The following is a 16,383-nucleotide window of genomic DNA, read 5'->3' on the forward strand; positions in this document are numbered from 1 at the left end:
GTGGAATGACTGGCAGCAGACGATTAAACTGAAGAAAACAGAACTGTAAACAAAGAGCAAATGTAATATTAACAGAATTGAAAGAATCATGAAGTATGTCAAGGACGACACAAAGAAGACATGCAAATAATATATTTCATAAATGATTTCCATATTTTCCGAAAGTACTCAGTAATTTCGCGTCAATCAATAAAATGACTTTCCCTACCTGAAGTCTTTGTTCACTACAACGGTACCTAAAAACCGTGTTGTTGGCTGTTGTTATCTACAGTTCAAATTTGTTATCTGAATGACTGTTGAAAGTCTAATCGATCTCTCAGCAGCACTTTTTATGCTAATTAGAGTCCGTGAGCTATTTATACCGAAATTAGGCAATCATAAAATATTTATGAAAGACAGTTATTTTGTTTGTTACTTCTTATCCCATCCATATGTTCTAGTATTTTCTCATACGAGAACTTGTTGGAGTGTATTTTGAGATGGTAGTCCGAGTTTGATACTAATATACACACTTCCTATACACCAGTCCATCCTGGTACTTGGATAGGGAAACTAAGAGTGAGTGGAAAGCTTTAATTAGCAAACGTCAATCAAGAAATATACACAAACTCATTTCTTAATATAGACAAATTTCCATCAGGAAATCAAGGCAACTTTTCAACCAGTAGCGTATGTCAGTTTCCCTCGGATAATTAAGCTAAATATTAACCACCTGCGTGTACCAGTCAGCAGAATGTAGAAAATTAAACAGAAAATAACCTTATTTCAGAGTAGATGAGTCAGGTATTCTATATAAGTTTCAGTAAGTTAATGAAAGTACTTTTCAGTGTTTTTACTTACATAATTGTCTGGTGTTTAAAAAGTCATTTAATGAAACTGTTGTGGATGCGGAGGAATAGACCAATAATTATCATGTTAAGTCCAATGGTGTCCTTGGACTTTAAATGGACATTTCCTATTGGTCGATATCTGTTCACTTGTTGAATATTGTACAAAATGTTGTTTTCTATTTTATGGTACGATGTGGTATGCATGATTGGTATATAAACAAAGTATGTTTGGAATATAGTGATTCATATCTCAGAGGTTGTGACTTGTGTTCTGGACTCAACTGACTTGGCTAGACAGGGAAGTGAGACCAATCGAGACTCTAGGCCGTCCGTACGTGTTTACGTGTCACTGTAATCGATCGATAAGTAGGCTGCTCTCTAATTTTCCAGTCAAGGACACAACAATTAGCACTGGGTTAAAATCGACTCAACTTAAAGTCATAACAGAAACTTATTAAGAAATAACTTCGAAGCAAATTTCCTCACAGAAAGTTTAAGACGCTTTCAGCTAATATGAAAGAGCTTATAATGTCATTATGTAGTAATGAGGAAAGCGTCTAAGACACACACACACGATACTCACTGGTAATCTAACGTATTAAGGATTAGTTTTTTCGTTTGTTTAGTTTTATCTAACACAGACCATGTTACTGGAGTTGAATTGAGTAAAAAGGTGATTTCATCATTGATAAATTTCGGAGTATAATAAAAAATGTCAGCTCGGTGGATACACTATAATGGTATATCACTTAGTTTCCAACGCGTAGATTTACAAACAACATGAAGGTTATGTAGGAACATTTATGAAGTTAGTAGGTATCAATACCAAAGCACTGGGGTAGATTGTTATAAATAAAACTATATATATATATATATATATATATATATATATATATATATATATATATATATATATATATATATATATATATATATATATATATATGATTATTTATTCTCTGAAAAAGTGGCTTACATCAAGTTACGAAGCCCCAGAAATACAATTTTTTCCTCCCCACTGGGATACAACAAAAAATATATTTATTATTAACCTTATATCTGATACTCAATTTATTTGAAACTATCAGGTCCATCCTTGGCACTGATACCTTTGTCTATTGAACATTAATTAGTAGGAAAGATGGTGTACGAAAAGGCAAGCAAATAGTGAATTCACGGTGCTTTATTGTTATATGTGCATTAATCGAGCTGATTTAGGGTGCTTATTTTGGCGATTGTTATTTCAGACTACACATGGATTATCACTATTTTTACTATTCTTTTTTTATCAGGCACGGGTCAGATCATTTAAATCTGGACATCACGCTGGACATAAAAGTTATCTCAAATTATTAATTACACAAATTTTACCTACTGAAATCAAGAAAGTAAGCAATAACTGTTGTTTGTTAGTGGTTTAAGCACATTATTTTAGAAAGATACAAAAAATGTTTTAGTATTCAGGATTTTAGAGATATGTGACAGTCCTCTCTGTCGTTTCAGTCATTTTATTGTTGTGGCCGTTATGATTTATAGCCGCTGACCAATATAACGTGACAAAAACACCAACCGGAATCCGTTCAGCACCAATGACCTTGGATCGCAGGTTGAGATCTAATTGTTTTAGGATTTTCTAGCTTTTTTCTTTGCCCTACCCGTCGAGACCAGAATAACAGTTTTCAGCTTCCACTACACGAATATTATATTTCAAAGGTGTGTAGTTTATATAAAAACATACCATAACAATTGTACATGATCAAGCTAGAAAATGGCTGTGAATAAAGGAAGATGTGAGTAATAGACTGGAAGCAAATGAGGAACAATATATCATTTAACAGTAGTTAATGAGTCAAACGAAAGCTCATGATAAAAAGCATAAATACATATGATAATCTAGTTGCTCTGTAATTATAAAATGAGAACATATGTATGACAATAGTCCATAAATTAGTCCTGGAAGTCACCATTCCTTTACTCTTCTTTGTATATAACAGTATCGAATCGACTCGACCATTATACAAATGGAAAATAAATACTTTATGTTTTAAAACTCATAATGTTTAATCATGAACAGAAGCCAATATAACACAACAATCTTTTGTTTAAGGACGCCAATTCGATGATTTACCAGATTTAAACTTGTTCCTTTCAGTTCCACTTGTATGCCGATAAAGAATCCTCTAGGTGGAATACGTTCATTTCTTAGTTGATGTAACTATAGTCACCATGTTTATTTTTCTACATAACTAATCACTATACAAATACAACAACAATTTATAATGTAATGAATAACAAAATGGCTATGTACTTGGTCAAACAGCTACCCACTGATGATATTGAACTCACTCATCATTCTATCCTCAAGACGTGAATGCTCATATTTTGATCTCAATTTGGTTTTTGACTGTTCATTATAGCAAGCTAATTCTTTATTTCAATACTGAATATTAACCAAAATCATTTTATTTCGTATATTATTGTTAAAAAAATTAGGTTATTGTACTGGATGCAGATATATTATTGAATGATGATATATCAAATCTATGGAGCATATTTGATGAGTTCAGCAAGGATCAAGTAAGAATAACTTAATCATTAGAGTAATTTTTTCGTATGGTTATTTTAATAGTTGAATTCATAAGTTGATGTAAGTTAGAACACCGTGGAAAATCTGGAAGCACTGGGCGATCGTTTCGTCCAAGTATGAGACTCCTAAGCAGTGCGCATTCATGATCCCTCACTTGAGATTTGAACCCAGGACCTTCGGTCTCATACGAGAACACTTAACCTATAGGCCATTGAGCTGGCATCCGATGGTGTTAGTGTCTAACTTCTATCGATCCATGGATGGCTGCGCAACCATTCATCCATTGTCTATGGTAGATACTTGTCTCTATCCGACACGGATTGGACTCCATTGGTCATAATAGTTTTTTGTAACAGTAAATTTTATACAATTAATTGTTTTATCTGTTTGTTAAATTTTAATAATATTTGAACGAAGACACTTAACAATATGCAGTTATAGACAATTGTTAAATGGAGATCATTTCAACGACTATTCATACCTATTCATCAACTTCTATTCTGTACGGATCATGTCAAATTAAAATGAAAAAAATAAAAAAAATCATACATAGTAATCATTTTCTACCTTATAAAGAAGTTAATGGAAATCAACAGTTTAATTGCGCTGTATGCATATTCCATGTTGATTTCATTTACCAAATGTTGCCAAGATGATATAACGGATGGTTTGAAATATTCTTCTCTCTTTCTTTCTACTGTATACTACGCTACGCAAGGTTGGATACTTGAACGGTACACAATACAGAGATTAGTTCATGTTATATCAGATAAACGATTCATAACTAAGAATAGAGAACTATAGTCAATGTAGATAATACTTTATTCCACACAATTCCAAGCTATCACTTTCAGTGGGTTTGGAAGAAAAGGGAAATCACAAGGTAACACTCGATAGAATAAGTGCATGTTTATCCATCTCCAATGACCGATCACATTTTACTGTCACTACCACATATCACAAGAATGTCAAAACGTTATGTAAAATTCACTTTGAAAAAATGTTAAGAACTAAGTTTGTTAACAAACAAATTTAATTGCGAATGATGAATCATAAAATGTTTATTGTGAAAAAACCTTAGGATATGTTACATAATATTAATTACACTTCATGGAATCATTATAGCCTCAAAAGTTGGATGTTAGAAAATGTCGATAATGCTAATAACAAAGTTCCAATATATCTGATCTCAACACTTCATGATCACTTAATCAAGCTTAGCCAACAAAGAAAGCAAGACAGCTTTAGGTTTATTTAAGCAAAGAGAGAGAGATGTTTCAGTAGACCAGCTGAAGAACTGATCACATCAACACGAGGAGGATGACAAGATGCCAAAGCTCACTATATAGTTTGTTAATCTATTTCCAATTATTTTAGTTCAATAAAATTGACAAAACTGGAACCATACTTTGAACATCTACTGAACTATGTATTTTTTTAGGACTTACTTATCGTTAAAAGATTATTGACTTGGACTAATCATTACTGAAAATCAGAATGTTGAATATTATTTTTATTGACGTTTGTTTCCTCTCCTCGTTCTTGTGTATACAAGACAATTTGAAAATCGCCTTTTTTTAAATACTTTCATAGTGTATCGGTATTGCCGCGGAACAGAATCCAACTTTCTACAGCAATATGGGAAAAAGGTTTTGGCCAGCATTGGTAAGTCTAGATTTTTTGATTGGATCACTGTTTGTAGGTTCGATTATAAAGTGAATATATAGATGCATCTATATATATTTCTTTACGTTAAATTTATCGTAAATGGGAATAAGTATTCATTTATTAACCCTATAATAAATAGTTATGTCTTCTTAAGCACAATATGGTGTAGTGAATTTGAATTGTTCCACATAATACAGGAATTAATCTTATTCACCGAGAGATTCGTAAATATATAATGTGTCCACTTAACCAACTGTGATACCATCAAATAAACATGGATAACTAATTAGTATAAAATACTTTCCAGTGATTGTTTATCTATTATCTACTTGTATTGAATATCACCTTGTGATAAAGCGACTCATCATCATTGAAATTGACTCTAGTCAACTATAGAATATAAAATATGAGTACTTAGACGGAAAGTAACTAAAAATCAGAGCTTTGATCTGATTCCTATTTCTCAGCATGTTTCACGTTCACGATTTGTATATTAGTAATGGTTTATTTTTTTTAGTTAGCAGGAAGTTGATGTCGTAAGCGTTCATAGTACCAGACATCATGGATCGCTACATATGAAATTATATTTAAAATAATTAAACTAACATTTCTTTTATGAAAGCTGAGCTGTTCACTTTCTTTCATATGTATAAGTATGTAGTTGTGGTGTGTTACTCATGTCGGTAGACATGATCAAAAGTGGAATGCCTGGTTGAGAAGATCAAATTAAAGAGAACGGAAATATGAACATTGAGTAATTGTAATATCGATAAAAGATCAACCAAGTTTGAAACAATTGATGGAGGATTTGCAAATGAAGTATTCAATGTATGGTTTCCACAGTTTATCAAACAACTAAGCAATTAAGCAATCGATTGACTGTCTCCACCTGAGTTCTTGTTCTCCAGATAGTGATAGTAGAACAGTGCGTTCATTTGTACAATTATTGATTCAGATTAGTTGACTAACAATACTTTTCGGAAAGATTTAATACTTAGTATTGCATAAGAAGTCATATATTGTTAATTTCAATGTAAATATTGAATAAAACCTGTTACGTGGAAAACTATAGGCAGTTTGAAACTGATGCATTTCGACGAGAATAATGAACTGTTGGGATCTACTAATGATCTAATGCTATACATATAATTTTGTTGTATAATTATCAAGTAGCTTAACTAACATATTCATATTCCTCTTATTGTAAGCTTTATTTTGACTTATAGACTATTATAATACGACTTACTGTTCTTAAGTTATGCCCGGTTTATTAATTACAGTCTCTCACAATCACAGCCACATTTGGCTTGATTTTGTACAAATTTTATTTTCTATTTTATGGTGTGATTTGGTCTGTTTGGTTTTTATATAAACCCAGTATGTTCGGAATATATTATTCATATCGCAGAGGCTGAGATTGGTGTTCTGAACTCAATAGGCAGGGCTATGCAGGAAGAAGGACCGATATGGACTCTAGATTGTTCGTACGGTTTTACGCGTCTCTGGTTCGGTCGTTTATATATTCATAGGACACAAGGCCACAAGCTATAACAGAAGCCTCAATAATAAACTGATTTATAGTTATTATAATAAAAAAAATGATGTTGGAGAGTAGTACCATTATCACAAGATCTACATGCAGATAAAAGTCCATAACCAGTGTGCATGATGCCATTTATTGAAAGATTGTACTTTGGTATGTTGATGTATGTGCGAGATAGTTTCTAATACATTTATATTGACTATAAAAAGCATTTTGTAATTGTTTTGTCCTATATTTTGATACATATCGGCAGAGGATTCTATTCCCTATCACAGAATACATCAAATAATTTATATGCCTTGTAAAAATTTCATATTACATTCATACCAATAATCAAAAATTTAACCTATTCGTTTAAAGCTAGATAACTATCGATAACCTGTAAGCACTGGATGGTCGTTTCGTCGTAATATAGGACTTCTTAACAGTATAAGCTCACTATTCCGTCACTTAGGATTGAACTCAACATCTTCATTATCAAGTGTAAAAACCTAATCATCGAATCATGATTTCGTGGTGTACTACTCTTATGTAAATGTTCTCGAAAGAGACCTTAAGGTCTTGGATACTCACTTCTACAGAGCCACATAGTACAACAAAACAATTGTTTAATCACTACAAGTTCTCAATGGTTATCTCAGTGAAATTCGGCAATCTCTTTAACCATTGTACTGAATGAATATTTTCAGTTAATTCTTTATATTTTTTTTTATAATTTCTCACAAACATTACTGGAAAAACAAACACAACTCACAACAACAATGAAATAAAGGGTTACGGTTATAATGCTGGTATTTTATTAATTCATTTAACTAAATTACGAGCAAGAGGTTGGGATGAAATTTGGATGAAAACTGCATTCAATTTAATGAGAGAAAAACGCATTTTACCAACTGGTGAACAAGTAAGCAATAAATTAATTCATTAATTAATAAGTCATAGAAACTAGTTATAGATGCGTTCTTGTTTTTGTGTGCCTGTTTTTTATGTTAGTTTAATTTAGATGCAGATTGTAGATCACCAACGTAAATGTTAGTTTAATTTAGATACAGATTGTAGATCACCAACGTAAATGATATCGAATGATTAGAGGTCTACTCGAGTTAGATGGAATTCGTGTGATGAACCAGATAACTTCGAAGTCACACTTCACGGTCAGCATCTAACGTGGATTACACCTTCGACGTATCAAAGTACTATGGATACTTTGAAGACCGTATAACACAAAGGACGTTATTATGGAAATATATTAGTAAGAATGAGTACAGAGAGGATAGCGAGACCACCACATGCGCCAGTCTATGAAATACGATTAACTGATGCGCGTTGGTTGTCATTGACCTTGACGGGGATCGATGATCTGTTCGATATTCGGTGACCCAACTACCGGATGATTTGGCTATGGTCTCTGACATTTCACTGACCCTATAAGATAATCATGCTATAGAGATGAATTTGTCTATATAGTTATATAAATGAGAAGATTAAGAAATGACTACGAAGTTTCATATGACAATTGAATAAAGTTTATACAAATCATCAATATAAATACATCTGACTTTTTGATGAAGATAAAGATCTGTATGCCGTGACCTTAAAAATGGTTTGATTCAATAACATACCTTATTTAATATCTATTTTATCGTTTGGCCTTGAGATACCATGTGAACAATTTGTTTCACTCATCATTTTGATAAATTCATGTATTTGGTGAAAAATTGAATGGTGAAACTATAATTTATGGACGGTCTTTGAGCGATGCTAAGATGACCTTGAAAGTGTTCACCTACGTACTAGTGGTAAATGAGGGTTTTAAACCACTGTGATGAATTAGAATTATGATTTACAGTTGATGGTTAAGGGTTAGGAATTAGATTTAGGGTTTTCATTATGAATTGGCATAAGCTATAATGCTAAAACACTATTTAGCGAAATGAATGAATGAATTTCGTGCCAAAACCCAAGATCTGTTATCTTAAATCTGATTAGTTCATCTATAAATTATAATCTCGCCCTCGTATCGAAGTCAAATTTTTGTAGGATACTGTTTACAACAAGTTTACAGATTGATCTTACATGACCCCAGCCAAGTAGTCTGCATCTACCAACATGGCTTAAACCAGAAGTTAGTGACTTCAAGCAGTGATGCCACGTTTTGATTTGGCCGCCCCTAACTTTCTTCCAGCCGTCTCCAACACTAATTAGCATTGAACGTCGTGGTAATCTTTGTCAGGCATACGTAACACGTGACCCAACCGCCATCTTAGTCTATGAAGATTTACAACCTCATCAAATGATTTACCATCATTCCCTAATACCCTGCATCTAATCTCACTATTACTTACCCGGTGATCCCAGCAGATGCGAGCAATATTTCTAAGACATCTGTGGCCGAATACTAGTAAGTTACGGGTATCTTCTTCTCTTAACGGTCACGGTTTCGTATCCGTGAAGTAGAACAGAACGAACTGCCGTGCAGTATACTGGTACCTTAATTGATAGATGGATATTTCGCCTTCGCCATAGGTGACGTAAGTTGGAAAAAGCCAAATGAGCCTTTTGAATCCGTGCTGAAATTTCGTCAGACACCAACTCATTAGGGCTGATCAGAATTCAAAGATAAGTGAAGTTGTCCTTAGTTCAGGTGTTGACGCAGGCCATTCCTGGAAGAACAACTTGCATTTAGAGGGAGAGTAACTCATCCCAAACATCCAGGCATTCTTGCTCAATTAAAACGTAATTCATTAAACAGAATGTAATCTACAAAACTTATCTTGTCCAACTTTTATGACATTTCATTTTGTTCTTGTATTTAATATTTTGTAAATAAGCAATTGATTTTATTCTACTGACTAGTGGTATTGAGTCATACTTCAACAAAATGGGTTGGTTCACTCATCATCTGCGCTGTGTATCACTTCGTATAGTTTCGCTTAATTTTTCTGATTGTCTTCCCAGATCAACGAGTGTGCGAAATATATGTATTTGCAATTCATTTTCCTATTTGGCTCATTTCATTACGTTATTCTCTAATGCAAGTTAAGTCTTCAGAAATGTACGACGCTTGATGGCATGTTTATTTCGATAACAATCACCATACGATTTAACTGGAGTTAGATACAGAGCCATTAAATGAATAATTCATTTACGATCGTTCCGTACCCACACTTACATCGATCTTATCATGTGGCCCCCAAGGCATTACATAATTTGTTTGTTTTTAATTAACCATTGATCTGTAAGTTAATTAACTGAGACACAAGCTAACTATTTGATCAATTAAAACCAAATGTAATAGAATATTATGCAACATATCGTACCATTCTCTATAATATATGCGAATGAGTACATATATGTAAAACACGGATCAATTATAACAGTTTTAATTCAATTAAAATTTTAACCAATTACATTAATCGATATCTGTATGTCAGCTAATTGCATTACCTAATTCGTGGTATGTACTACTGATTTCGACAGATATAAGTAGTATGTAGCATCGATCGAAAGTGAAATACCTGATGCCTGAAGGTTAAGAAGATTGAAGAGAGGAGAATGAGAACAGAGCTTGATTAGTATGGAAACGAAGAAACAACGCAGTCTGAGATAAATGATAGATATTTTGCAAATGAAGTATTTATTGTATACTTCTCAGATCTTACTAAGAGATTCTGTAATGTTACATTAAACTGCATATGATTATCCCCACAATGATCTTGTTCACTACAATCCCACCACTCAAGTACTTAAAAAAAACCTCCATTACTATAACAGTGGTTGACACGAGTTCGAATCTGTCAAATAGTAAATTTTATTTTATTACTTTAAATACCCTTGACTAAAGAGTGCTAATTAACCCAAAAACTGTGTACAGTAAATATTTGAAATTCTTCTCTCTTATTTGTAGCATGTATATATGTATGTGGACGTGCTTTTAAAATGTATTTTTAGTACTTGAGTAGAGGATCGTGAAGATTGTTTCTTTGCTAAATATCATCGAAAATATTAAAATTAATTGAAACACAGTACTTGATTTCAGTTGATAGAAATATATCCCAGTTTAGGGAACAATAGATAATCACTAATTAATGGTAATCTTCAAACGTTTAGCAGCTTCCAGTCATACAGACACATATGACTTATTTGATCAAAGTTTACTGTGTTTAGACTTCAAGAATTGAAGGTCTTTGTTTTAATTCTCTTGTCCAGTATCACACAGTTATCTAATGTCATTTGATTTTGAAAGATTCTCCAGTTGAATTCAATTTCCAGTGAGAATTGTCTTTGAATTAAACTAATTATCAGTGACATTCCCACGATTGTTTAATTTAGATATAGATATGTGAGCTTTTCGCTTGCCCAACGACTAGTGTTAGTTAGAAAACTTAGAAATGACTAGGAAACTAAAAGTGAAAAATGGAAGCGTAGGTCTTTTTAACCGAGACAAGAAAATATAGGCTGAGATGTTGACTGCATTAATAATCATTATCTTCCAATAGCAAGATTTGTTGATATTTTCACGCTTACTGTTTGACTTGGACACGGATGTCAGCACAAATACATGAAATGTCTAAACTCTATACTCGGATATTTGTCCGTACAGTTGAATTGGTTAGCTATCAGAAGTGTGTATTAGTAGTTAAGATAATACTATTACCAAATTGTATGACCTTAGAGAGATTAAGTCGATTTATGGCACCACATCATCCTTATCGTTAATTAGTCTTTATTTAATATAACGACTATAGAATGTGATAAGAAATGGTGATAAGTTTTATGTTATACAAGATTTTCAGTGAATAGAAAATAAAATCCCTCTTACATGTATATTCCTTATTCATGAATACACATGGATATTAACTACAGTGTTATGCAATTGGATTGCCGGATCTGTAATGAAAAGATATTTGAAGAGTTTTTACATCAATGAATGATTTGCTCCTATCGATTGATAATACGTTGTGATACAGTATAGCCGAGTAATAATTGTTTACAAAACCTAATTACTGACGTAATCTCTGAATTAAATCGACATCTAGATAAGATTCTTACCCAGAAGAATAGCTTCCTTCTAATAAAATAACATGGTTATATACAAACTATTAATTGAAAAACAACCATTATTAAAACATTATTTAAAAAAATTATTTTGATTTGATTATTACTCTGAAGAATTTCGGAAACGTTTTGTGGACAGAACATTAGAATCGAATACATTTCAACCGTTCCAATAGTTTCGACAAATAATATCTTCTACATACTTGGCGACCAATTTCTGTTAAACTGCACATTCAAATTGTTGGGAAGATCTAGAAAACTCCTAGAAAAAGTCAAAAACAGCTCTGAAAACACTTAGCATTCAGTAGACGTTTTGCCAGAACCATCTAGAAAGTTAAAAGTCACATATCGCGTTTCTGATTGGATGGTTATCTATGCTGCTACTATGTATAGTAGGGTTCCAGAATTTTCTGGAAACCCAAGACCATCTAAAATACTATAAAAACCCTAGATTTTCTGTAAGTAAACAAACTTTTGGAGTAAAGCGTTTGTTCCATATTTCGCACCTTTTCTCTGGTATTCAAGTCGCTGTGTAGATTTAGCCTAGGGGTTACTAGAAGAGCTTAGGAACCGAATCTAGCAAATATGCGTATAAAATATTATTAAGTTTCATAGGTAACTGAATTTGGCAGATCAATCACATCACAGTTAATTAAGACTTCGACTACAACATATATATCTCAATCCTGTAACAATTTGATGCATAGGTCAAATAATTACTGTAACCCAAATTATTTTTTTCTTACAGGATGTTATCAACGCTGTATTGAATCGAAATAAACATTGGTTATACGAAATACCTTGTAAATGGAATATTCAACTAAGTGCATTTTCAATGCGTGAACGTTGTCCAGTTGTATGGGAATTTTTACTGAATAGGGATGATGATAATAATAATAATAATTACAGACGAAAAAAAACACTACGTGACGATATTGTATTACAATATCCAAATGCTAAATTAATACATTTTAATGCACATGTAAAACCAGAGTACTTTTTTCCTACTCCATTAAGATTTCCATTACCTTTTGATAAATCCGATGAATATCATTCAAGTAAGCAGTAATAATATTGTATTATATATTCATGATTATGTCTGTTAATTAATTATTTAAATAGTTGTTAATAAACTTAAAGCAATTATAATCACATAGGGGTCCTTGATCCGAATCTCGTGAGACGGATATTATAGTAATTTAAGAGTTCGATTCATGAGTCAATTGAAGCTAGACCGCCATGGAAAACCTGTTATGACTTTATGTCCGGCTTTTGATCACGTGATTTATCCATCAATCAAAATAAGACTTATAAAATCCTAGCACTGTGCTAAATCAATGACGTTCGACCGGTATGAGCAGCCTAGCGTCCTTAATGGTCCTATGTCCGCCTAGCCCGTCCATTTGAGTCCAGAACACCAGTACCAGCTTCCACTATGCGAATCGAATCGAACCATTTATTTCAGACATACTGGGTTTATATATCAACCATACATATCGCAACGCACCATAAAATAGGAAATAACATTTGTACACAATAAAACCAAAAAGTGACTGTGAACGTGGGAGGCAGTAGTCAATAAACTGACTATAGATTAAGAACATTAAATCGTACAATAATAAATTATAGGTCAAAATAAAGCTTATAATAAGAGGAATATAAATATACATAATTTAATTATTGAATAATTATACCATAAGAATGTATAGATAATATTAGTCAATTAATATGTCTCAGAAGTTACTCGTGATTTAATCTTCGCTCGGATATAACAAAACCTGTAAGCACTGGACGGTTGTTTCGTCCTAGTATGAGACTCCTCACCAGTGGAGTTCAAATATGTCTGTTGTGAGATAGTAACTCACTGATGACAATGGTTAGTGTAAGAATTAATATGAAGCTTAATATGATGCACATACGCCAAAATGAGACTGATCAATTGCAGTCCTAAATAACAATGGGAAGATACAAGTAAAACAACACCAAGTGAATTAATATGAAGTATTGTTAAACTAGCTGCTTATAGACAATGGTTTGCCCCCAAATGCCCTGGTATGGCCGAGAGTGGAGACAGTCCGCTCTCCCTCTCGAAATACTCTCACACGGCCGCGCGTATATAGCCCCTGCCAGGGAAGTCCTACTCATTGCCTTCTCACACCAGCGGTGTTGTTTACGAAAATGAGAGGACGAAAAGCGAATGTCCGGCGCTTTAATCGGATTCCAAACCAATGGTGCACATGGGATCCAGTATCCTGCGGGAACAAATGGCGTATGAACCAACCGTTGGTCACCGGCTTCCATGGAACTGCATCTCCTCACGATGCTCCACTGCCTTGTGGATCAGACCTTCAGGTCGAAGGCTCGGGGAGTGGCCCCCTAAGAAAACCACCTGCTTCGGTTTGGGCACCCGGGCAGTATCACAGCCTTCACACATATCGAATGAGATTTGTGTGGCGCATATGTATTTGGTGCCTCCTTGTACCAATGTCTATGTGTTAAAATAAAATAAATAAATAAATAAATGGTAATTAAATTTGAGTAATTTTACTTGATTCTTAATTTCATTCATCAGTATATAGGATATCGATGTTAGTAGTCTATTAACTAAACTATAAAAGAACATATCTCCCTATTAAATCTGATTTAATTCAGATTTATTTGGTCGAAATATATATAACTGATGTTATTCAACTAAAGATTTTCAATCCAATTAGAATTGAAGAAGACAGGTCGTATAAATCACGAGAAAGTATCCAATAAATTAATAATCTCATCGATATGAAGAGTTCAGATTCCCTTTCTTAATTTATTATTAAAGTTCTAATATGATTACAAAATACACTTTGCCAACTGAATAATTAGGAGTATTCCATCAAGTTACACTGTTATCCGGTTCATATAATTTTGCATACCCTATCTATATACTGGCCCAAAATTCTATGGAAGTGGGAAAGCCGTAAATAACTAGGAAATTGTAATTGACAAACCGAATAAGGTGTACACACTTTACTAGTACATATGAATCTGTTCTTCTGACATGAACAATGGCATATGGTTTCAGACCTTAACTAAGTATATATTCAGCTTAATCTAATAACGTATACTTTAATGTTATCCATTTCCTATCGCTTAGCTCTGTGACGGTATATGAGCACAAACACACGGTATCCTTGGTGTTGCACAGCCTATCACTTAGCACATGGATGGTATAGATTTGTTTGACACAAAGACTAACTAAGATCAAAAATCAGTGCACAGTATGGACTACAAGACTAATGTTCTAATCAGTTTCTGCAAGTATAAGTTCGTAAAGATTATTGAATTTTATTCAAAGGTTGAATCGATCTAAGTTATACCATAGTTGAGAACCTGTAAACATTGCATAAACACTGTTGAAAACTTCCATACTGTGATGAAACTTCTATCCAGTGCTTCTAGGTTTTCAGTCTTGGTCTATCTTGAATCCATTCAGGATTTCAATAAAAAAAATTTCTATCTAAAATTTTATATGATTATAAGGAACTGAAAGAAATATCTTTTCACTCAATTGAAATCAATTGAATTCATTTCATAACACATGATCAATTCATCATTCATATGAAACAAAACAAATATATGATTAAATGCTTAATATGACATCTTGCTCTGTAATTATAATATTTCAATTTGGTCAGTCAATAATATTTGTAATTTTAATAGTTGAATTCATGAAGTCGTCTATTGAAGCTAGACCACCATGGAAAACCTGGAAGCAATAGATGGCTGTTTCGTCCTAGTATGGATGGAACTCCTCACCAGTGGTTTTGAGACTGATAGGTCCTGGATTCGAATCTGGCGAGGCGGGATCCTGGGTGCGCACTGTTGAGGAGTCTCATATACTAGCACGAAACGGTCATCCAGTGCTTCCAGATTTTCCATGGTGGTTTATCTTCAATTGACTCATGAATTCAACTTTTAAAATGACTATAATATCCACAAAACCCCTCTCCGTTAATATTATTTGTATTTGTTGTTTGTATTTTCAGCTATTCAATTATCAAGAAAATATTTTCAATTGTATTATAATTTACGAAGTATGAGTCGATATTGTTTCCTGTAAAAAAAGAATGATCGAAAAACACCCGCTTATTATTATTGAAAACTGTATATTTTCCAGAATTTTTTCTTTCAGTATTGTAGTTTCATATTGGTTTTTCAAGTTTTCTACTTTGATTAAGTAAAATAAATTAAAACATTAAAGTGAACAACTACGTATTTTGACTAATTCAAATTGGTATCAGTTAATGTGGAGTATGGATGTCAACTTATTTATTATATTTGAACAAAAGGGGTCTGAATACAGATGCATTACACAAGTCAATTGATTTGTGTATGGGTTGTGATACTATTCAAGTGGTTTTCTTAGGGGGCTACACCCGGTCTGATTCATAAAACAGTGAAGCAACTTCAGGATATGTAATCTCATGATAACCGATGACCAATAATTGGTTCATATTCCATTTGTTCCTTCAGGATCCTAGAGCCAGCCTATGCACACCATTGGTTTGAAATGAGGGTTTTCCAACTCCCCTAGATGGAGTGTGCGTGTCCACTAACCCGGTTAAATCTCCGGACATTCGGTTTTCATCCTCTCAATTTCGTAGACAACACCCCTGTGGCGAGAATGCAGTGAGTAGGACTTCTGTGTTAGTGGCTGT

General features: G+C 33.2%; 1 protein-coding gene across 2 annotated transcripts in view; it reads left to right on the forward strand.

Moving 5' to 3' along the window:
• Nucleotides 1-15,931, forward strand: part of POLE3_3 (DNA polymerase epsilon subunit 3) — a gene marked incomplete at its 5' end in the record, with an annotated part of 40,995 nt that extends 25,064 nt beyond the window's left edge. For both annotated transcript variants that reach the window (XM_035730150.2, XM_051217479.1), the window contains 6 exons: nucleotides 2,123-2,218; nucleotides 3,324-3,407; nucleotides 5,011-5,082; nucleotides 7,401-7,532; nucleotides 12,435-12,744; nucleotides 15,712-15,931. In XM_035730150.2, the coding sequence (XP_035587970.1) occupies nucleotides 2,123-2,218; nucleotides 3,324-3,407; nucleotides 5,011-5,082; nucleotides 7,401-7,532; nucleotides 12,435-12,744; nucleotides 15,712-15,785 (768 nt within the window). In that variant the 3' untranslated portion in view covers nucleotides 15,786-15,931. The remainder of the gene's footprint in view (nucleotides 1-2,122; nucleotides 2,219-3,323; nucleotides 3,408-5,010; nucleotides 5,083-7,400; nucleotides 7,533-12,434; nucleotides 12,745-15,711) is intronic.
• Between the last annotated feature and the right edge of the window lie 452 nt (nucleotides 15,932-16,383).

This window comes from Schistosoma haematobium, chromosome 5 (genome assembly GCF_000699445.3).
Source record: "Schistosoma haematobium chromosome 5, whole genome shotgun sequence".
Taxonomy (NCBI): domain Eukaryota; kingdom Metazoa; phylum Platyhelminthes; class Trematoda; order Strigeidida; family Schistosomatidae; genus Schistosoma; species Schistosoma haematobium.